Here is a 24178-nt window from a genome sequence, read left to right on the forward strand (position 1 = left end):
ACACACACACACACACAGTACCGATCTGTCCGGTGGCGATGATGTTTTTGTATTTCGGGTGCTGGTTGACGGTCAGACAGAGGATGTCGTCAGTGTGTTCCAGGTAGAAACTCTGAGTTCCTGCAGAAGACGACACGTGGAACTGTTACTGACGACGTGACGCTTTAATCGTGAGTCATGACGCTGATAAGAACCAATCAGGAAGAGAACGTCTGCTAAAGTCTCACAAGTCTCTGATTAATCAGTGTGGTCTCCAGCACACGCCTCATACATGTGGATGTATGAACAATGTGTGGGTCATGAGCATGTGCCGTGCTGTGCTCACCGGTGGTGAGGCTGTGGACGATGGCCGTGGCTGCAGTGTGATAGACGATCTCGGAGCCGTCGTTGAGGTAGTGCAGGTTGTTACGACAATCGAAGCCTCGAAAACCAAACACGTGATCCAAGACCAGGTCCTGCAGAGGGACGGGACAGAGGTGAACAGGAGACAAGGCGGATGGACAGACAGAGGGAGAGAGCGACAGAGACGAACTTTACCTCCACCAGTCTCTTCTTCTTGGACACGTTGTTCTTCTGGAGTTTCTCCGGCTGCGGCGCCGCTCGACTCACTGGCGGTCTGAGGATCAATCAGTCTATCAGTGACATCATCACTCAAACTGTTCAAAGAGAGACATTCTTATCCCAACGAGCTGATGTCTGGAGGACAGACAGGTGGAGACAGTGAGACAGCGGCTCGGCCTGAGGGCAGACAGTCACACAGTAGACAGACAGGACAGACAGGACAGATGTTTGGAGTTCACATCTGGACACTATCACCATTTTGTTTGGAAGAGTTCGTCAGCACCTCCACGTGTAGAGCAACACAAAGCTCTCGAGTTATTCTTCCTGTGATAAGTTACTTTATACAAAGTTCAAAGTAATGTAAATTATTTTCAGGTCAAATGAACCATCGTGTTACTTTAACTGTCGACAGATCGTCCTGCTCAGGTTCATAACATCTGGACATGTCTTCTTGGACAGTGTGAGGTGATGTTGACATGAGTGTGACACGCACACGCACACAAATGAAGAGATACACAACAAACAGGAACAGGTATTCAGGTGGACAGGTGTTACCTGGATCCCCTGGACAGCAGAGGGACAGAACCAAGGTACAGAGCTTTAGAAAACACACACACACACAAACACACACACAAACACACACACACACACACACACACACACACACACACACACACACACACACACACACACACACACACACACACACACACACAAACACAGGCCTCATGCTTCACAGAAACTTTATCGTGACTAACTGTGGCTCTGGCTACATGCTGACAAAATGCTTCCATGCTACTGCTCCCCCTTTATATTTCAGAGCTGTCAGGCTAACATGCTAGCATAGCTAACGGTGTTAACAGGCTAACATGCACGGGCCGTCAGGAGGTCTGAGGGGATCAGATCCAAACGCTCCCTCCACAGAAGAGGAGCAGAAGACGGACGACCAGAGCAAGAAGTTTTAAAGAGGAGGAGGTTTAGAATTTCAAGAGAGGAAGAGGAGGAGGAGGAGGAGGAGGAGGAGGAGGAAGAGGAGAAATATATGAAAGGATGACCAAAAATAAAGAAAGAACTACAATTTAAATCATCAGAAACAAAGTTTACAAATTATTTTGTTTTTTCATGTGTGTGTGTGTGTGTGTGTGTGTGTGTGTGAGTGTGTGTGTTGTTACCTTTCTATCGTACAGAAGCTTCTGAATTATTTTACAGTAATTAACCCTGTGATGAACTTTGTCGACTCATGTAGTTTGTATTTCTACGATTGTTTCCATCAACTCAAATCTGGACCTCAGTGATTTTGAAAGTTACTGTCTCTGAGTGTGGTCAGCTCTTTCCTGTAAAGATTTATAAGCACAGCTCACACAGTAAGTACCAGCTCATACTTACTTGACAATGCCCTGCCTCCAGGGGAATGCAAGTTAAAAACACAACACAGATATTAAAGAGCTTCTACCAGCAAGAACACTCAGGATGTCAGGGTACCACCAAGGGACAGACAGAAGAGTTTGACACTAAGAACTACATGAGGACACAAAGTGAACAAACCAACACTGTCCCATCTGCTGTGAGCTTCTGAGCGTCACCTGTAAGATGTGATTTTACAATCACTGCAGGTTAGAAACCTTTTAATTTGAAATGATTTGAATCAGTTAAGTCATGGACAAATAACACAATGGGCCGAGTGAGGTCACAGAGGTCAGAGGCTCCTGAGCAGGATCGTTTCCATTTCTTATCAGTGGGTGTGAATGGAGCAGAACATAATCACAAACAGATGAAAACAATGAAGACACAAAATGACCACAATCAATGTGTTCAACACAAAACTGCAAAAAAAAAGGATGAATAACTAATAATTAAGCACCAAAAAATATGATTAAGAGAGAAAATATGTGCAAAGACACACTTACAAGAAAAAGATGCTAAAAAAAACAACTGATGCAAACAAACACAGAGACGAAAACACGTAAAGAGACAACGACAGTGAAGACACAAAAGACTTCAGAGAGACTAAAATGAGCACAGATAGAAAGTGACAACAAAAAGAAGCTAAATCACTAAACTTAACAAAAAGGGATAGAAACAGTAAATAACTACAAAGAGGCTGGAAATGACGATTAAAAGATTTGACGTCCACAGACGACTGACAAACGACAAAATGATTCAAAGGACTAGAAAGGACCGACTGAGCCTCCTGCTCTAGAACAGGAGCTTCGACATGTCTGTGCCCGGAGACTCATTGTGTCAGGAACTTAAGTTTCACTGAATTCATTTGTAAGTTTCCCCTGAAGACAGAAGCTCAGTGAAACTCTGAACTCATCACATGTTCTCACACGCAGCAAACTGAGCCGTAACATCCAGTGACCATGCAGAAGCCTGTGCATGCATCAAGTACACACACCAACACACACACCTCACGACACGGACACACTGGGCACAGTCACTGACGACGACAAGATGAGAGGCTTTAAAAAGTCAGGCAGAGTTTGAACCTGCACCAGGAAGAGAAACCTACTCTGACCTCTGAGTCTGACAGAGGAGACTCATCAGTGTGTGACTCCACGTTTTACATCAAAACAAAAGCCTCATTAAAATCAATCTGAAGACAGAAGAACAACCAGAACATGTAATGTCTCTGGCCACTAGGTGTCGCTGGTGCAGCTTTAAACTCAAAATACGCACCTGCCCAAAACCACTAGTTGTCATGGTGATCAATTTGTGTGTGTGTGTGTGTGTGTGTGTGTACCTCTCCTCGGCAGACACCTCCTTCAGCTGTTGATGAGGTTTGGTTCCTCTCATATCTCGGATGCTGACGGCGTAAATCTTGGTGCTGTAATCCACCGTCTTCTCTCGGGCGACGTCACTGTCGTAGCCTTTTGACACAGACGCTCATGAACAGCTGTTCGTCTGCGGGTCGACCAGCATATTTAGAAACCTCACCCACCTCCATCCTCCTCGGTGTCGTCGTCCGACTCCTCGCTGTCCACAGGGGGTCGGTTATCACGGAACAAAGGCCCCTCCCCGTCCCCACCGACCCCGCCTCCTCGTTCCCTCGCCCAGATCATCAGGGCGGTGTCAGCCCCGCCCACCGTCAGCAGGGTTGAGTCATCCTGAGCCCAGCGGACGTTGGTCACCTGAGCGCTGTGGCCTACGTAACGCTTAAAACGAGCGTACTGACCCTGGACGGAGGATGGAGAGAAGAAATACACCTGCTCATCTGTTTTCAGTTTTACTTTCATCCAGATTAAGTTATTACGTCTCCGGGCTTTTGAAGGACACGTCTATCTTTGCTTTACCTGAAGGGTTACACAGAATTCTTCAGGCAACAGTAGCTGAAAACAGTTTGGAGAAAATCTGTATCTCACGCTGAGTTCAGCGGTAAATAAAACCTGTCTTACTCTGACAGGGTAGCTGAACAGCTTGAGGAAGCCGAAGTCGTCTCCGGTGGCGAGCAGTGCTCGGTCTCTGGTGAGCGACGCGGCGTTGACGTCGGTGATGTCGCTGTGCGTCGGCCAGATTCCCTCACAGCTTGAACCCAGAACGCACGTCCAGCTGGACCAGTCCACCCGCTCCAGCTACACAAAGAACAACACAACACACACGCAACAATATGAGGAAGACCAACAAACATTTCTGAGACGTCTCATCATCCACAGCCACGTTACTGGATTTGAAAATGTGTCTCTGTTCTTGTTCTGTACACAGACAAACAGATAAACATCTGTTTGTCTGAAGAAAAAATACAAATGTTAATATTTCATGAAGTTCTGTCGATAACGTCATCAGGAAGTGTTTAGATGTGTATGATGTCAATGTGTGTTCAGAGTTCTGACCTCTGCTGGATGTTCATGTGTGTTGCAGAATTACAGAGGAGCACAGTAAAGATTTCATTCCCCACCTCCTCGTATGATGTTTATCCTGAGTGAATGGGCATGCACACACATACACGTGCACACACATACACGTGCACACACATACACGTGCACACACATACACGTGCACACACGCTGACCTCAGAGTTCTTGATTGTTTGTCTTTTTCCTCTTGGTGCCTCGAAGAAAAGCTGCTCTTTAGCTCCTGTGTTCACCTGAAGCAGTTTACCTGCACACACACACACACACACACACACACACACACACACACACACACACACACACACACACACACGATCGAAAGTGTTTTGATGAGTCAGTAATATTGGTTGTCATGATTCCTGCAGCTAAGACACGTTTTGACTAAAGACGACTTTAGGAACGAACAGAATTATAAAAAGTTGTTGAACCTCGAGCGTCCCAGTCGATGTGTGTGATGTAGCTGGACGCTCCTTTACAGATCCCCACTCTCTTACTGCTCAGCACGTTGTAGATGTCCACAAAGCTGTCGTGTGACGCCACCGCCAGGAACTTTCCAGAGTCTGAGAGAAAATGTTACACAGGAGGATGAGTGGATTTTCCTTATGTCCTGTATGTAGGAATGTGTGTGTGTGTGTGTGTGTGTGTGTGTACCTGGGGTGAAGCGGATGTCAGAGATGGCGTCACGACGATGGTGGAAGCTCAGCCGATCCTCCAGCGTGTCTGCGTTCACCACCAGAACGCCGCCATCACTCAGACCAACTGCCAACGCCTTACCATCAGGAGAGAAGACACAGCAGCGGCCACCTGGAAAACACACACACACACACACACACATTGGTTCCCTCCTCTTTATATTGATGTGTAGTGTGTCAGCAGACGTCTTCAGCACCTGCAGTCGAACTAAATGATCACACACAGTTTGCAGTTACTGGACATTAATGTAAAAACTGGCGTTCTGGCCCTTTAATTGTTTCTCTGACCTCTCTTCAGCTTGCGGACAGCGACCATGCGGTGATTGGCTGACGTCTCCCACAGACGCAGCGTTTTATCGTCGCTGACGGTGGCACAGATAGGGAGGAGAGGGTGGGGGGCCAGTCCCCAAACTTCACCCTCCATGTGACCCTACACACACACACACACACACGTTAATCAAAGAGAAGACATTCAGTTTGCCGTTCACTCCATCATGTCCTCCCACGCGTCTGAAGCAAACCTACGCTGACAGACACATTCCTTCACACACAGACACACACACTTCTGTTTGCGTCACTGCACGCCAACAACACCTGAAAGCACTCAGGTGTGTCACACAGGAAACATCACACACTCCATGCAACTAATACACACACCAACTTCATTTCATTTCAAAAGTGAGAGGAGTGTGTGTGTGTGTGTGTGTGTGTGTGTGTGTGTGACTGCCCATCGATCTGCAGACAGCTCTCTCCTCACCATGGCAACAGGTGCCGTACCAGACTTAAAGTATCCCTGGAATTTTCACCATCTCTCACACACACTCACTCTCACACACACACACTCACCCACACACTCACTCACACACACACTCTGTGTATACCTGCACCAGCAGAGTCATGGGTCCAGTCTTGTCAATCTCTAGAACTTCTCCGTTTTTGGTTCCCACCAGGATGTGACCATGACCCAAAGTGATGGCTCTGATGGACGGGTTGTCCTCAAGCAGCAGCCCTGTACAAGCACACACACAGACAGACAGACACACACACACACACACACGGACAAACACACACACACACACAGACAGACACACACACGGACACACACGGACACAGACAGACACACACACGGACACACACGGACACACACACAAAGGTAGATAGTCAGCAGAGAGAAGTCGCAGTTTTACAGTCAGTGTCACCATGTGTCCAGGTGGTGGCAGTGTTGGACATGTGACAGCTGCATTACTTGGAATCTTAAAAAAACAATTATGATATAATATGATTTACAAAAACTAAAATACATAAGAGAAGGTTGACAGAGCTGGAAAAAGGAAAACGCACCACTGCTATAAGATCATCTCTGACAATAGAAGCAGAATAATTGATCTGTGTGTTTGTACCTTTCGAGCCTGGAGACAGAGCGGCTCTCTTGATGGCGTAGGTCTTCAGGCAGCGATCAAACATGTCGTCCCACAGCTCCACCACGCCGTCCTTCCCGCCGGTCACGAAGCCCTGACAGCAGATTCATTTCCATCAGGACTCATCATCAGGTTTTGTTTCCCCAAAAACAAACATTCACGAGAACAACTAGGAACCAAACATTTCAAATTGAGTCTACAGAGTTAAATCTGTCTTCTTTAATGATACCAGGGTCGATCAGTGAAGCAGATCTTCTGACTTTGAATGTAATCGATACAGATCACTGACACCAGACGTTTCTTTCTAATGTGCTGATTCTGTTTAAAACATCCATAAACCCACAGATTGAACTTGTATCTTTAAAATCTTTGTACATCATCATTTCTCTTCTTTCTCTTTCCTCTCTCAGATACTGCTGCATCCTCCTCCCTCCCTCCCTCCCTCCCTCTCGCTGTGCTCTCTCCTGACAGATTTTTCTCGTCCTCCCACTCAACCTGAGAGCTTCAGATCTGTTTGAAGTCACTCCGTTTCCTCTGAAGACTCTCACAGTCGACGTTTGGTTGTAAACTCTTTAGTTATACTTCAGAATAGAACTTTGAGACTTATAAAAAATTCATTTCCGCCCCTGAATTATCATAATAACAAAGATATTAAAGACCAAACTAAAGTTTGTCATTTCTGGTAGTTCTTATCACACCGATGTTTGTTCACGTCTTCCTACAATCACTCGTCTCAGAGCGGATTTCATCTCAATCTGCTGCTGCTCTACAGCCACAGGAAACACGATGCATCTGTCAGAGATGTTCGCGATCGTTCATCAAAATGTTGAGGACATTTTCTGAGCAGCGACGTCCACAGCTCTTTTCACCGCGGGGAAACTGAATGAAGGGTTGAATGAGGAAACAGATTCACCAGCTGAGGACGTGGACTCAGATGTTTGCACCTCATTATCTCAAACTTTGTGTTTTTGTGTCTTCTGCCGTTTTTTCATATCCTGGAGAATCTTCAAATGCTTCATATCTCTAAAATCCGCTCGACCTCAGCCTAAAGGTTATGTAAATCAATAAACTGTAATAAATGATAAAAGTTGGAAAATTGTGCTATAAATTAAAAAAATACAAACACAGAGACACACACCTTGTCCAGGGAGAACATGGCGAACACTGGTCCATCGTGAGCTTTGACAGTTTTCATCAGCAGCGGCTCCTTCCAGATGTAAACGTCTCCAGTGGCGGCTCCGGTGAACACCAGCGCTTCGCTGCGGCCGTAGCACACCGACATCATGGTCTCCAGCCGCCCGACGCCCCTGAACACACCGCGTCTGAAGGTCAGACCGCCACCTGGAGGACAGAGAGGGAGGTGGTCAATTAAATGATCTGATCGCTGTAGGAGAACGTGATCAATGTCCCGGCAGTTAACGTGGAGCTCAGAAATAGAATATCACAACACAAACACACAGGGATGTAGGATTATGTCAGATTAGTGACAATGTGGGAGGTAAACACCAAATACAGAATTATAATGTTCATACCAACAACTAGAGCCACGTCTTTATGTCTTCGTGTCGGCGACACCCAGTTGCCGGTGGCATTGTTTTTGTGGATCGACAGTTAATCCCATTCTTATGAACACGATATCTCAAGAACGCTCAGAGGGAATATCTTCAGACTTTAAAAAGTTCAGTTAGGATCAAGGATGACTTGATTGGTTTTTGGGAGTCAAAGGTTGAACTCACAGTGACCTCACGAAATCCTTTGTCCCAACACGGCACCTGAAGAACCCCTCGAGAGAATCCTGTCCGATTTGGTTCAAATGTTGGTTGAACTATATTTTTATCCTAACGTACACCTGAGCCACGCCCACGGAGATCAAAGTTACCTGGTTAGCTCAGGCTAAGGAGCTAGGCTACATGCTACCCGGCCAGCGATCACTGTTATCACAACGAACTTAACAAGAAGTTTCCCTGAGACGACACAACAAAACCTACAGATGTATCTGTGATCATCGTCATACTACATATGCTAACATGCCTCAAGTGGTTTTAATGTGTAATTGTAGTTGTTTATTAACACGTCTGATGAACAGTGAAGTTAGTTAACTACCTCAGTGGAAGTTTTCACATCACTTTAGTAAAGAGTCGTGTTTAGTTGTCACTTGATTTTAATAAGTTAATATCGATAAGCCACATGTGATGGTAACTATATGTTTAATACATGTTCTGATCATATAAATAAAGGTTTGTTTTTTAGCCTGTAATAGAATTTACAGTGAATTTGATCTGTTTTCACACAGAGAGAAGTTGAGGGACTTGACTTTTATCAACAGCACTGCCAGAGATTACAACCTTGATTGTTACAGATGAGGTAGAGGTTTTATTTATTTGTACAATGTTTATTTCTTACAGTACATGAATTCTTCCTGAGGTCATCTGTGCTTCCACCTGCTGAACACAGAATAAACTGTAAGTACCAGTCTTGGATATTACAAAGTATTGTAATTATAATTATTGTACAGTATCTGTAAAAAGTATTTGCAGACTTTCTGTATCCAATGTGTTGCTGCTTCGTTCCATGTTATCCCACAGTGTGACATTGATTTCAGCATAAATCTGATAATATTGAGTCAATTTCCACACTCATTATGGTTGGTAAAACAACAATCACAACAATGTTCATCTTTTTCTTTCTGATTTGATCAACTTTAGGAGTTTTCTTTTCTTCTTTGCCATAAGGGACAGAACACGGTCAGCACAGCTTTGTCCTTCAGGCCCGTCAGACCCTAATAAATGACAGGAAACACAAAAGTTTGGCATTATTGCAGAGTATGTGTAACTTGTAAACAAAGTTTGTGTCCCTATATTCTGTGGATATTCAACTATTTATCTGAATATGGTTTTGCATTTAACAGTGTACTACCAAGACAATGAATGTGCGGTATGGAGGTATTCCACATTAAAAGTATTTCATATATAATTTAATGTATTATGTGCAATACTTAGCTTTGATTTTTGATTTTTTTGTGTAAGTTATGAAAACAGGTCTGTACCTGGAGTCAGAGCTGAAGTGAAGTCATCCACGGGTGCAGGCTGTCTGGGTCACCCAGAGGGAAACTACAAATACACAGATCTGTGAAACACGTGCCAGGTGAACTCCTTCACAGACTTTCACATGATGAAAAGTTTAATAGTGTTTAATGGTGTTAAACTATTTAACTTCAGCTACAGTCGCAGTAACAAAGTCCCTGACTAACCATGTCTCTGAGACAATCATCTAATATTCCATTAATAATAAGTTACTCACAGTGACGTAGTCAACACAAACACGTTGGCGAGAAAAACAACCTGACGTAACGTATCTCACCTGGAGGCTAGCGGAGCTAAGCTAACCGGCCAGGTACGGAGTCGCCACTGACACACAAGTAAAACACTTGACTCACCACAGACACTGCAGCACTGACGTCTTCCACCTCTCCGTCGGGACAAGCAGCCGAACGACACACGACGATATTCATCCGACATGTGAGTGACAACTCCCCCACAGACTCCGGTGACTGCTCCGTGACCGGGGTTAGCCTGTTAGCTCAGGTGACAGGGGGTTAGCCTGTTAGCTCAGGTGACAGGGGGTTAGCCTGTTAGCTCAGGTGACCGGGGGTTAGCCTGTTAGCTCAGGTGACCGGGGTTAGTCTGTTAGCTCAGGTAACCGGGGGTTAGCCTGTTAGCTCAGGTGACCGGGGTTAGCCTGTTAGCTCAGGTGACCGGGGGTTAGCCTGTTAGCTCAGGTGACCGGGGGTTAGCCTGTTAGCTCAGGTGACAACAGGCTAGCAGCCGGAGTGACGAGCTAACGGTGACGTCACCATCCATCAAGTGATAATTGTGCATTAATTTAAAATGTCTATATTATATGACCCCCCCCCCCCCCCCCACCCACACACACACAGCTGTCATTAAAGAATAAATTAGTGATTGAGATTGTTGCCGCTTGATTTAAACACATTTATCTGGAGAAGATGGAAATAAAAGTGTAAATCACAGTGAATATAAAAATACTGTGTGTGTGTGTGTGTGTGTGTGTTTTCAGATTGGACAGAGACTCACACCTCGAGGTCACAAACTTTAATAAATGAATCCTCATTAGATTCATTTAAACTTTAATTGTCTCTTTTGGGACACCGGCTGCTGCAGCAGGGAAGGTCAGCGGAGGACGATAGAGTATAAATAACTTGATGGTGAAACAACTGGGGAGTTAAATGTGGCACAAACGGCGAGAACAGCACCAGAAACAAATGTTGTGTCTGTAAAACAGCCAATTAAAGACCCTCTTTAGGAACTTGCAGTGCCGTTAACGTCCTCAGGTCAAACTTTATGTTGAGTGATGTCTACGTTTGACTGAACCAGAGTCAGACGTCTCTCCTGCAGTTTTACCTGCATGCTGCCAGAACTTGATGTGTTTGATTCCCACGGTGACCAGTTTGTCCATCAGAAGGGGATTACACTTCACCACAAATATCTTCTCCCTATGACCCCTGCAGACAGAGACACACAGTTAGACGTCTGTCATACAAACACCAAGTAGTAAAAGAGTGATACCACAGCTGTAACCATGCTTGCACTGATATTTCAGTGTAGAGCGGTTTCAGATATTCTCCTGAAATGATCTAGAGGGGCTGCATGTGAGAACATAAATGTTCAGTTGCTCAGGATATTTTCCAGAGTTGAGTCTATGTGATAACACAGCAGGAAAATGTCACAGTGAGCGAGTGGACGTGTTGATTCGTCTCTAACACCTGGCCGTACCTGGCAGTGGCGAGTTTCTCTCCTCTCTTCCAGTCCCAGATGACGATCGAGTGTCCGTCATCGACTCCCACTGAGACCAGACTCTTCCCATCAGCTGCAGGAGAAACACAGAGAGCACCTGTAATATTACAGCTTATGATCGTGCCCTCACACCCTCTGGACCCAGAGCGGTCCACTCGTGGTGTGAACAGGGTCACACACACACACACACACACACACACACACACACACACACACACACACACACACACACACACACACACACACACACAGAGGGATCAGCAGTGGAGAAAGAGAGGGAATGAAAATGTTTCCAGCAGCAGCTTTCCTCCCACTCCATTTGAAATCCCTCTGTATTTACCACCTACTGAACTATGTACATATTATTCTACTACAAGTCACACACAGTAGATACCCGAGAAGTCCAGAGCACACACTCCTCTCTGGTGGAATCCCTTCAGTAACGAGAGGCACTTCATGGTCTGGATGTCCCACACATGGACGGCTGGATCTCGCCCCACCTGCACCACACACATTACAGATTCTGTTAAACCGACAAACCTGAGTAAAGATGAATAACTGTTCCTGAGCCAATTCATTCTCGTTTCTATCAACATGTGCTTGAGTGTGTGTGTGTGTGTGTGTGTGCACACCTGTCCTGTGGCAGCGTAGTCCTTCAGCGGGTGGATGCTGAGGCTAAGGATGTCGTCGTCGTGGCCGAGGTAGAAGCGCTGGCTGTGCAGCTGCCGGTTGTAGACCACGCCCACCGCCGCCACATGATACAGCACCTCCGCACCCTGAGTGTAGAACAAGTTGTTCCTGCAGTCGTAACCACGGTACCTGCACGAGAGAGAGAGAGAGACATGTTGTCCATCTTAAAACCGTGTGCTGCTACAGCCTCTACGTTTATATGAGAGCTCTCATGAGATCTCCGTCTTTTATGTCAAAGTGATTTATTGAGACACGACACCGACGTTTGTTACTGTCATCACGTTTCTACAGAGACACAAACAAACCGATGTTACCCATGAACAAACTGCAGCCGGAGGCCCTGGTCCGGTCCTCGCTGCCTCTTCAAAAATCCAACCTGCTGCTTCTTCTCTCTGCTCTGCTGCTGCAACTGAGGCAGGTCCTCCTTATAAACCTGCACACACACACACAACCATGACAAAGAACATGGAAATGACTACGTTTTCATAGCTTAACATAACATGTGCCATCGACATGTGGTAAAATGTCCACACGTTTCTCTGCTTCTCTTCTCTGAACACTCTGCAGCATTTCGCCTGCTCATTGTTCATGCAAATTATTCTGCTGAGAGTGAGTCGGCGTGTTTCAGTCGTCTGAGAGTTTCACAGAGAGACTTTCGCTCCCAGGAGGTTTAGGATTGGCAGCGCTCCACTTACAGAACTGAATATTTCTGGAGCATCGGGGTGGATCAATGCCGTCAGCCACAGACCATGTAACTGGGACTGGCATCTTAACACCCTGGATTTTTTTCAACAAATATTTTCTCTCATCCTCTATATGAAAAAAATAAAATAGATTTTCTTATTCTCCCTGCTGTGTGAGTCAAACACTGGAGGCTGAAGAAACACCTATTTTTAACATTTCAGGTTAGAAGGAATACTTGGATCCTTTACTTACGATTGCTACCCAGCGACTGTGAGCCTCCACAGACCAGCTCTGTTCCTGACATATTACATTCACATTAATGTGCAGCCACCGTGACCGTGACCTCCTAAATCCACACAGTTCATCTCCAGGTCCAGGTGAACGTTTGCAACTAATTTTAAGAAATTTCCTCAAGGAGATTTTTAAGATATGATGTTCACAAGAATGGGACGGACGAACAAGAGGAAAACATAACGACTCCAGCCTCTGAGTGAGGGGCGCGGAGGAGTAAACACAGAAAGAGGGAATGAAAGATGGAGAGAATGTCAGAAGATACAAAGACAAACAGACGAGAGGAGGAAACTGAAGAGACGGAAACAAGAGGAAAGAGAATGGAGTGAGTGGAGGGAAGAAAACGAGGACGTGAACATGCAATAACAAGAGTAAACAAATCCATGTTCTCTTGCTTTTTCAATTAAACTCAACCACACACACACACACACTTTGAGCTCTATCTCCAAACAGCACATTGTGGAGACACAGCCAGACTGACTGTAGTCACAGGGACTGGAGCCAGGCAGTGGCTGGCGCTGGAGATAAGGCGTGTTTCAAAATCACCATGGCAACCACACAGAGCCCTGCTGCTCTCAGGCTGATGGGAATAAAAACGAGGAGCTAATATGAAGCAGCCTCCGTTAAAAAAATAAATCTAAAACACTCTGCAGTACAAACATCCTGTAAAAACCTTTTCGGAGAAGTCGAGGGTTTGGTGCCTTGCTCAGAGGCTACAGATCACCAGGACAACAAACCAGCAGGTCGTACCTGTCGGTCATAGTGGATCTGAGTTTCCTGCTCGATGTCGGAGTCGAGCTCTGGGACGTCCGAGACGTCGCTGTCGGACTCCTCGCTGTTGGAGTCTCCATGACTGTCTGTAGAGGACGGGCAAGTTTAGTTTAACTAACGTAAATTAAATAAACTATAATTATAAAAACTATAAACTGAAAAACCTACCTTGTGTGTTGACGTCCAGTCCTTCGTTCATCACAGACTCGGGCAGAAACCTCCACTGGAAGAGGGCGTGGTCGGCCCCACCTGTGGTCAGCACCCACTGCAGGTCATGTGACCAGCGGACGTTGGTCACGTGGGCAGAGTGGCCGATGTACTTCTTGAATTTGGCTCCTTGGAGAAAAAGACGAGTCACATTTAACAACAAAGCCGATGAAAAGAGAGAGAAAGAGAAAGATAAGAGCGACACCTTTCTTCAGACAGGGGAAGCGGTAGAGCTTAACGAGGCCGAGGTCGTCTCCGGCGACCAGCACGGCAGCGGAGTGATTGGCATCCACGGCGTTGATCTGGGTTACATCTGAGTATTTGGTCCAGATGCCACAGACCTCTGAGCCCAGGACGCCACTCCACGATGCCCAGCGTTGACCTTTGACCTCCTCCTTACTGACGACCGGCTTCCCCACTGCCGGAGAGAGAGGAGAGAGAGAGGAGAGAGAGAGGAGAGGAGAGGGAGAGGAGAGAGTGAGGAGAGAGAGAGGAGAGGGAGAGGAGAGAGAGAGAGAGAGGAGAGAGAGCGTGGAGAGAGAGAGGAGAGGAGAGAGAGAGGAGAGGAGAGGAGCGTCTTTTTCATTTTCCATGAATCAAAATTCGCTCTTTATCTCCTGATGATGATGATGATGATCATTTCTAACAGACGAAGACGAGCAGAGGAAATGTGCACAGTGCAGATTTTAATTTTTAATTGCTTGGAGCCACAGTGTGGATTCATATAACTGTCAATCATGATGTCTCAGTTTTTATATCGTCAAATAATAATAATTAAAATCCAAACCGAGTGCAGTGACTCACTTGGCATCCGGTAGAAGAGTCGTTCTCCAGCTCCGTCGTTGCTCTGCAGGATCTTGCTGTCCAGAGACCAGTCCAGGTGAGTTATGAAACTGGAGGATTTACAGCATTCTCCCACCTGCAGGCGGACGGACAGGTGAACACACAGAGGACAGGTACAACAGAGTGTCTCCAACCGTGTGGTCACCGTCACAGTGAGCACATCTGAGAACAGAGTGATGTAAATAATCCCCGACCTTCTTGTATCTCTGTGCGACAGCGTAGATGTCCACCAGTCCGTCGTTGGAGCCGACAGCGAGATACGCTCCGTCTGGAGAAAACTTCATCTCATGTATCACCTCCTTCCTGTCTTTGATATGAACGACCTCCGTCATGTCTCTGAGACGCACAGAGGACAGAGACACAGAAATATCATATCAACTCAAGTGTGTGTGTGTGTGTGTGTGTGTGTGTGTGTGTGTGTGTGTGTGTTACCTGACTCTCAGCACAGTGAAGGATCCGTCCTTCATACCCAGAGCCAGCTGGGATCCGTCCACGCTGAACGCCACGCTCCGCACCGCCTCCTCCATGTTACACCGAGCAATTAGGGCGTGATCCACCAAACTCCACAACCTGATCCACAACCCAGACACACACACACTTTAATTTTTGTCTCTGACATCGTGCGGGACCCTTGCAGCCGTCCTGTTGACCTGTGCTAACCTGACGGAGCGGTCGTCACTGCCGGTGACAGCCAGAGGTTTTTTGGGGTGAACGTCCAGCGCCCAGAGCTCGCCCTCGCTGTGTCCTTGCATGATCAGAAGCGGCTTGTCCCGGTCCCTCACCATCACCTGGACACAGACACGTTATCAGTCCAAACCTCTAAACTGTGTTTGTGTTCCCCGTTAGTTTCTTCCTCACCTCAAAGATCTCGCTGTCCTGCGTTCCTGCCAGGATCCGGTCGGCTCGCCAGCAGACGCTACGAATAGACAGATCTGGGCGAGGAAGAGGAGAAAGAACTGTTTCAGAGATTATTGATGCTGTGAGAAAGCTCTGACGGTCCTCCAGGAGTTTCTAAGGATCTTCGGAAAGGTCACTGAGAAGGTAGAAGTATATCAGCCGCTGAAGAGGTCGCAGCCAATTTGTTCTTTAAAAAGTTTCTTGCGGGGATTTGATGGTCTTCCAGGTTGTTTGACACCTAAGGAAGAAGTTCCAGACATCGTTCTAATCAAGATTCATGGCGCTGAAGATGTTCGGTAGGCTCACGGTGGAACGTCAACATTAATGTTGGGACACAAATAAATGAAAGGATGAAAAAGGAGGACAAAAATCTGAGGAGTAAAGGAGCTGGAAGAAGATAGTGGGAAAAGAGAGACGGGGAGAAGAAGATGTGTTATTGATCAGAGGAGATTAAATCCAGCTGGAACAAGACTGAAGCAAAAGAACGAGACAGGGCAGGAAACAGAGATGTGGACAGACGACCTCAGGTCGATGAGTATTGACGAGGAGGCGTTTCAGATTCATTAACTCAGGTAATGAACTGGAAATATCACTGTGAATCATTCCACTGACCTCCACCGTCCTGAGCTACACTCACAGTTAAAAACGTACAGGAAGTGGGATTCTGCTTTGAACAGGAAATTCACTCGAGACAACAGCATCAAGCTTCTCACTGTCTCTTATGTGTTATTAATACATTTTGGTTGAAAGAAAGTTTCTTCAAAGAATTCTACTTCACATCTTTTCATGAGCTCAACGTTTTCTATCAAGGTCAAAGAAAAGTGAAAACTGCAGCTCTTGTTTCCTGCTGATTCACGAATGCTAACATACGGTAGCTGGTCCCACACTAGAGGATAATCAGACTCTGTGTTTGATTCACTCTTTCCGGCCGTTGTGGGGGCGTTGGGTTTTCAGGGCTGGTCTGTCTCTGGTCTCAAAGGTTTTTAAAATAACTTAATATTTGAAAATCCTCTGGTGTGCAGCAGATGTTTGGAAGACACCCACTTGATTTTCTGAGGCAGCTGAAGAATCAAATTAAGTCTTGAAAACAGTGGAGTCTGATTCCTCACACAGGAAACCATTGGAAAGTGGTAATGTTTAATATCACCACTGTTTTGAGATATTCTGACTTCTTTAGGCTTCACCAGCTGGAACTGCTGCAGGTTCTTACTTCTTTTGTCTTAAAATCTTTTATCAAAAGGAAATCGTTTCCAGCTTTTATTTACAGAGACAGAGGATTCAGATGTGAAGGTCTGGATCTTTTCAAGCAGCGAGAGTTTAACTTCTAACCAGTAACATAAGGAGGTAACACATCAAACGACGAGCGAGAACAGGAGGAGAGAATTAACTTTTGTTCTCGGCTCCTTCCAGCTCTAAAACACTCCTGTTCCCCAAGAATATAAAACCTAATTAGCAGAGCGGCTCAGCAGCGCAGCACTCGCCAATTAGAGCGTCTGCTGTCGCTGATGCCATGACTCAGCGTGTGATGTTTCCCCTAACTTTGTTAAGAACTCCTCCCTGGAGGCGCACGAGCTAAAACAACCTGATAACACATGAGTCTATGAAGCAAATTGGAAATAATTGCAGGATTTTTGTGAAAAACTCAGGATAAGTGTTCATTACTGTGAGAGAAGAGGGAGGAGGTTTTCTAATAGCCTGGAGAAAGATTCACACTAACAAGATCACTTCAACACAGATGGTTCTCACTCTGCTTTTTAATATTCTGCCTCGTGTTTTCAGCTTCTAACGATCGGTGAGTTGAAATATCAGCAAACAATCTGAGAGTGACTCCATGAATAAATGAGAAGTGGTTGATTTCTCAAAGTGAATCTTTTTACCAACTCTGCTGAGGTAATGATCTCCACCATGTGTCTGTTTGTCAGCAGCCGGAGTAGATCAGCAGGAGACAGGACGAACACATTCTGCAGTGGAAGGATCAGTGCTCTTGTTCACAGCACAAAGTCTCACATACAGAACCTCCAGAACGTTTCAGGAACATGTCCATGACTTCAGTGCAGGACTGAAAACAGCTGGAGTGACGTTATAACTGAGCATTATGTTTATGGTGTGTCTGTGTGTCCATTTGTCTCCTGTGAACATGATAACCTCAGAACAACTTGAGGAATCTCAACTAATCTGGCAGAATTCACTTTGGACTCGAGGATGACCTTATTAGAATGTGTTGGTGAATAACATTTACCAGCGTCAATAAAATACTTTGAGAGGCAAAGTTAAATCTCTAACTTTCCCAAAATGAGGCCAACCCCAAACTCCAACAGGGAGCAGAGAGGATGAAGCTGTTACCTCCGTCATTTCATCTCTTCTTTTCTAAATCTTCATAGAGGGGAATCAAAAGAGGCCAGGGTTTGATGGTTCACCTCTCTTCTCCCAAAGGAACAAAGACATTCACCTCCTCCAGGCTTTTTACAAAATTAGGTTGGTTCCTGTCCCCCAGCTGAAGACAGAAGATGACAAACTTTCACAACTCTGCTCCACTCGTTTTGTAAAAGCTTCTTTTCAGAGAAGAGGCAGGATGACAGACTTCTCTTCAAAAGAAGACAGCGATTGAAAAGAAGGTGCACTTTTTCAAAAACAGAGTGAGGTTTCAAAACCTTCGAGAAATGACCCTTTTCTCTCCTTTTCATTCTTTCCTCCAAAAGATCTAAAATGTGGATCGTAAAAAACGTGGATACAAATCACTCTGGACTCCTCTGGCAGACAAACACAACGCAGATGCAGTGGTCCAGACCAACGGTCCAACAGACCAACGCCATGTCAGACGCCGTCTACAAACCAATCAGAGTCAAGTATAGATAGACTCCGCCCATATAGGTGATGACGACAGGACGTACGTTTGTCAGACAAAATCATTTTGTCCCTAAATTACAATGTGAGACTAAAACTAACGGATCAAATAAAACTATAGAACAAACACATGAAGCTTCAGACTCAGAGTGAAAACTTAAACTACTGATTCCTGAGGTTTGAAAATGAATCACGATGTGAAAGTTAAGTTTTGCTCCTTTAAACAAGGACTGACATTAAGGTTTAAACAGCAGGTCAGAGTCTGTTAGAGGTTACAGAGACTGAAAGGCCACCGCTCTCATTAACAGGAGAGGTCTCTGCTTTTTTAAAGGTCTTTCACAGATGCTGATTTAAAGTTCATGTCTTTGTACGACACACTTCTCCGTCCTTCCTCCAGGAAACGGGTGAATACTTTTATCTCCACCTGTTGTGAATCTGCGACGTGTCTCTGAAAACACCATCGTACGTCAGAGTTTAGAAGTGAACAAGGCAGAATGAAAACACTGAAGTCATGATCGAGACAGAAACACGATTAATACGTGAACCTTTCCGGTAACGCGTGGTTCTAGTGTTTGTCTGGTGAGACATCGTCCGGTCGGCAGCGTACCTTTGTATCCTTGCTCCGCCTCCCGCAGGTCGATCTTGGTGATTGGTTTGAAGTCGACATCCCACAGTCGCATGCAGCCGTCTCTGCCTCCTGTGGCGAAACCTTCCTCACAGGAATACATGCTGAAGATTCCAGCCTGCAAACACACACACACACACACACACACACACACACACACACACACACACACACACACACACTCACTGTCAGTATTGGTAATTAGTAGTAATCATGTGTATCTGTATAAAGGTCATATCTGTGCTGTAGGTCTCCTGCCTCCTCAGCAGGTTTGAGTCTCACCCCGTGAGCGGCCTGAATGGTTCGTATCAGGCTGAGTCCCTTCCAGACGTAAATGTCCCCATTGAGCGCGCCAGAGTACGTGATGTCATCTTTAGCAGACGCCACGCACAGGATGGTCTGCAGGTCGCCCGTCTTCCCGAAAATCCCTCTCTTTGCAGTGAGCGAGTTTCCGCACAGAGACCAGAACTGCAGCAGAGAGACGAGAGGAGTCAAAATGCTCAGGACGTCGCTGAGTTTCCCATTAGTGTGGTGGAGGGCTCGAAACACTACAATACCCATGAGCCTCAGCTGCAAATTCAGACCATTCAAACCCACCCCACCCCCGCTCAGGTGTGTATGAGTTCATTTGTGTGTCCATTGTGTGTTACCTTGATGTGTTTGACTCCGCAGCTCACCAGACGGTGTTGTTGAAACGGATCCCAGCAGACGTCGAAGATCTGAAGGACAGGAGAGACGATAAAGCACACACACACACACACACAGTCAGTGTAACACACACACACACACACAGTGTAACACACACACACACACACACACACACACACACACACACACACAAACAGTCAGTGTAACACACACACACACACTCGCTGACCCTGTCCGAGTGTCCGGTGGCTGTAGCCAGGATCTTTCCTCGCTTCCACTCCCAGATACACACTGTGTTCTTGGCATCCAGGCCGACCGAGGATAACCGCTACAGAGAGAGAGAGAGAGAGAGAGAGAGAGAGAGAGAGAGATGAAAAAAAAGTCATAAAAACCATAAATAACTAGAATGACTCCTCAGGGCGGAACTCCTCTGCCAACCAATCAAATTGCAGGAAATAGGTTATGTCATGAACATCACAATTTTCAAACATGGCCGACAAAAGCGTCCTTTCAATCCTGAGCAACGAGGGCTCCGATGGGCGGATCCTCCGATGGGCGGATCCTCCGATGGGCGGATCCTCCTGAGGCCGACGTGTCCCAGGATTCATTCGAACACAAATCAAAGTTTCTCCGAGGTGAAGCAGCGTCGGTGCAGAAACTGTAAAACGTTCCAGGTCCAGACGAATATTCTGACTCTGTCGTCCAACTCACAAATAAATCTTTTGCACCCAAAGCCAGAGCACTCGATTTATTAAGTTAGATTTATGATTATTTTATTGATCCTGTGTTTACTCTGATTTACTCCGAGTCGTTAAGTCATTGCAGCCAAAATTCAGGCCAGAGGCTCAAACTGCAGACGCAGCAACACCAGGATCGTTCGTGAAGTTAATTTATGAAAGTTCAGGTCCCACTTTTTGGGTCCGAATACAAAAATCAGGAAGAAAAATGATCACAAAGTAATAAATGGTGGCTCCTTGAATGAAAACTCCTGGTTTCCCAGGACAGGATTTACATTTACAGTGTGAGACAATGCGTCTACAGATCCGCCCTCTATCCAGAAATGAAGCTCCGGTGTAATTCGGGACAGTACAACCATCACTGACGTCCTCTGTCGAGTGATGGGAGGAGAAGCTGTTGGTAAATGTTGTAAATCTGTGACTCGGTGTAAACATCAACAAACAGGTTGAGTCACAGTGACTCGGAGGCAGCGTCACATCTGTCAGCTTAACACGACGTCATCTTCTAAACGAGTCCTTCTCCCCCTCAACGTGCCAATCAAACTAAACTTCTCCAGAGGCCGACACAGGCAAAGACCCCGACTGTGAAGAAGAGGAGTTAAATAAATGTTTGTGATGAGTTATCTGATGATGTAAAAATGAGCTGAGACGTCACGACTGACAGCTGAGATCGACTCCTGATTGGCTGAGACTCCAAACGACATCACCAGGACAAGATGGCAGCGTTCGTGTCGGGGACATTTTACTTTCACTTCTGGATAGAGGGAGGAAGACGAGTCGTCCATCTTCATTCACAGTCTGTAGTTACAGGTAATTGAAGTTATGGAACCAACGTGATGAATAACCATCATCATCATCATCATCATCATCATATTATTACCATCCTGCTGTCCTCCCCCGTCTTTTGACCTGCTGTGTGTGTGTGTGTGTGTGTAGCTCTATTCTTCTATGACCTTTATGTTGATGTCCTTTAATGACAAAAACTCTGACACACATTCTGATCATGCATCATTTATCATGCTCTGTGTCTGTGTGTGTGTGTGTGTGTGTGTGTGTGTGTGTGTCACCTGTCCATCAGAACTGAACGCGAGGCAGGCGATGCCGTGCGTGTGTCCGTCACGGAGCAGGGACACAGTCTGGACGGTGAAGGAGTCCCACACACACACGTAGGGATCCTTCCCCACCTGACCCGTCGCCACCAGGGAGCGCTCCGGGTGCAACGCCAGGCTGAGAGGGGGGAGGAGGGGGAGACAGCGGAGTGATGGGGGGGAGATACAGATAGGGAGACGAGGGATAGAGAGACGAGAGGAGAGAGAGAGTGAGAGAGGGATGGTTCAACAAATACATTTTAACACTGCTTTTGTGTTGTACTTAAAAAACTTGTCATAAGGCTTCAAATGAAAATCTGATCTAATATATTTATTTATTTATCTGATGATATTTTATTCTCTTCTCTTCTGTGTCTGTGAACTCAAACAGAACAGATCTATAAATAAATAAGAGTAAAACAAGTGTTCCTTAAATAACTTTTATAAACACACACACACACAAACACACACAGACACACACCTCTCCTCTTCGCTCTGTTGATGGTTTAAAGACGCCTGACACTTGAAGTGTGTGTTGAGAAACACGTCATCGTATGTTTTTAAATTCTGAGACAGAGAGAACGTAAACCTGAAGAGTCACAGGTGTGTGTGTGTGTGTGTGTGTAAGGAATAAAGCAGAACAGAAATAGAACAGGTGTGTCAGCCACAGAGCTCAATTGATCTCAGTGATGATGTCTGCTTACGTGCACACAGACACACACACACACACACACACACACACCCTTCGACATCCAGTCTCCTCTTCAACCTGCCAGCCAATGAGCCTGCAAGCTGCCGGGGTTGCCATGGTGACCACATCGCCAAGGGCACGGGAGCCGAGGACTGAGCACAACAACCGTAGAGTCAAGGTCACACACACCTGATCCACTTCCTCTGTCTCTTATTGATCACACGTGATTTTATTGACACTGGAATCACCTCCGTCAAGGAGCTCATGTGTTTGTCTGTGTTTATTTATTTATTCAACTGGTCTGATCCACTTCTCTCCCTCTCTCTTTCCCACGGATATAATTCAACCTATGGTGATAGTGGGGGTGCACGTGGTCGCCCACGATGGTCGCTCTCACGAGCGTGAGATGGAGCACACGGCAAACTGCATCAGCCACAGTTCAGATATTCATAGGAAACGCTGCGGAGGTGGAAATGCATCGTCCATCTTTGTTTACTCTGTGTTTAGTTGTAAACAATAGAAACTTCTTCCTCTGACTCGCTGCTCGTTCTTACTCGGCTCCTTTTCTTATTTCTCTTCTTTTCACTGACTAAGTTTTAAATTCTCTAATTTTTCTTTTGTCTGTTTCCACTCAACTTTCTGCATCTTCTCTCCGTCCATGACAAACCGTCATCAGTTTGTTGAAACCACACCAGTCAGAGGTCTCTCACACTCACACACACACACACACACACACACGGATTCCCTCTCGGTTATTTATAGAAGCCGCAGTGATTTCCCTGCCTGCTAAAAACAGATCTTCCCTCTGAGCCAACAGTGTGATTTATAGATGATTTACCTGCAGAGACGAACCCACATCAGCAGATGGAGATGGAGCCGTTAGTTGAGGATTAAATACAATATGTTATTTATACAGTCTATACATTTTATATTAGTACAAACGGTTCTTTAAATAAGGGGTTGTTTTATATGTTCAAACGCTTGAACGTTTCCGTGGAGACGACAGTTCAGACATTCAAACAAAACAAACTGAGTCACCTGAAGCTGAAGCTGCATCTTCTGTCTGAATCTGTCATGTTCCCTAAAACAGTGAACGAACAACAGCGTCTGTCTCCTGCAGATCAAACACCCACACACACACCCACACACACACACGCACACACACACACACGCACACACACACGCACACACACACGCACACACACACACACACACTTTAATCGAGCCAATTAAACTGGAATGACAACACATTATCCGATGAATATTGAAAATGCCAAATGAATAATAAATTGACTCTTTCTTTGTCTCTGAATCTTCCACCATCAGTACAGAGTCACAACACACTGTGACCTCTGACCTCCTCGGTGCTACATGCTACCGTAGCTGACGAGGCTTGTTCTGCTTTTACCGGCAGCTTCAGAAAAAACAGACATTTATTTATAGCAGGTGGTGAAATCGGGGCAGCTTCTATAAAAAGCAAAGAGGAAGGATCCTCTTTGTGTGTGTGTGTGTGTGTGTGTGTGTGTGTGAGACGACACAAAGAAGAATTATCCACGATGGTGGAACTTTTGAAACTTTGCGAGTCAGTGAGTTGGAATAAACTTTATTTCAAGGGAAAAGTCAGCATTTGATTCTGTACAAGCAGTTTTCATTTGAGCGATCGAACCATCGAACGTGCAGTTGCAGCACGGTTTGACAAATATTACTGATTTGTTTGAAATGTCTGAAAATGTGTTAGTGTGAACAAACTGCATGCAAACTGTAAAAGCTGTAAACCATGAGAAAAGTGTCCTGCTCCACTTTCAGCTGCAGCGATTCTGATCGTG

General features: G+C 45.7%; 1 protein-coding gene and 1 long non-coding RNA gene across 6 annotated transcripts in view; both read right to left on the reverse strand.

The window, feature by feature from the left end:
- The window catches only part of LOC109644580 (echinoderm microtubule-associated protein-like 6), a 40919-nt gene that overhangs the window by 6157 nt on the left and 10584 nt on the right, over positions 1-24178 (reverse strand). For 3 of the 5 annotated variants that reach the window (XM_069538604.1, XM_069538606.1, XM_069538603.1), the window contains 32 exons: positions 21641-21800; positions 20066-20164; positions 19839-19907; positions 19471-19656; positions 19171-19306; positions 15681-15754; positions 15483-15610; positions 15255-15392; positions 15017-15158; positions 14784-14898; positions 14185-14397; positions 13941-14108; positions 13752-13858; positions 12341-12459; positions 11969-12155; positions 11731-11836; positions 11316-11409; positions 10944-11044; positions 7661-7863; positions 6505-6616; positions 5986-6113; positions 5393-5534; positions 5064-5216; positions 4841-4972; positions 4571-4659; positions 3957-4133; positions 3503-3737; positions 3305-3431; positions 1948-1962; positions 538-616; positions 326-455; positions 22-120 (listed from right to left, as the gene is read on the reverse strand). In XM_069538604.1, coding sequence (XP_069394705.1) covers positions 22-120; positions 326-455; positions 538-616; positions 1948-1962; positions 3305-3431; positions 3503-3737; positions 3957-4133; positions 4571-4659; positions 4841-4972; positions 5064-5216; positions 5393-5534; positions 5986-6113; positions 6505-6616; positions 7661-7863; positions 10944-11044; positions 11316-11409; positions 11731-11836; positions 11969-12155; positions 12341-12459; positions 13752-13858; positions 13941-14108; positions 14185-14397; positions 14784-14898; positions 15017-15158; positions 15255-15392; positions 15483-15610; positions 15681-15754; positions 19171-19306; positions 19471-19656; positions 19839-19907; positions 20066-20164; positions 21641-21800 — 4163 coding nt within the window. The remainder of the gene's footprint in view (positions 1-21; positions 121-325; positions 456-537; positions 617-1947; positions 1963-3304; positions 3432-3502; positions 3738-3956; positions 4134-4570; positions 4660-4840; positions 4973-5063; positions 5217-5392; positions 5535-5985; positions 6114-6504; positions 6617-7660; positions 7864-10943; positions 11045-11315; positions 11410-11730; positions 11837-11968; positions 12156-12340; positions 12460-13751; positions 13859-13940; positions 14109-14184; positions 14398-14783; positions 14899-15016; positions 15159-15254; positions 15393-15482; positions 15611-15680; positions 15755-19170; positions 19307-19470; positions 19657-19838; positions 19908-20065; positions 20165-21640; positions 21801-24178) is intronic. The other 2 variants (XM_069538607.1, XM_069538605.1) reach the window with 1 other exon arrangement.
- On the reverse strand, positions 8823-10141 carry LOC109646941 (uncharacterized). Its single transcript, XR_002203957.2, has 3 exons — positions 9959-10141; positions 9569-9632; positions 8823-9301 (listed from the first exon to the last, which is right to left on the reverse strand). It is a non-coding gene; the product is annotated as an uncharacterized lncRNA (long non-coding RNA).

Source organism: Paralichthys olivaceus, chromosome 14 (assembly GCF_024713975.1).
Source record: "Paralichthys olivaceus isolate ysfri-2021 chromosome 14, ASM2471397v2, whole genome shotgun sequence".
Classification (NCBI taxonomy): domain Eukaryota; kingdom Metazoa; phylum Chordata; class Actinopteri; order Pleuronectiformes; family Paralichthyidae; genus Paralichthys; species Paralichthys olivaceus.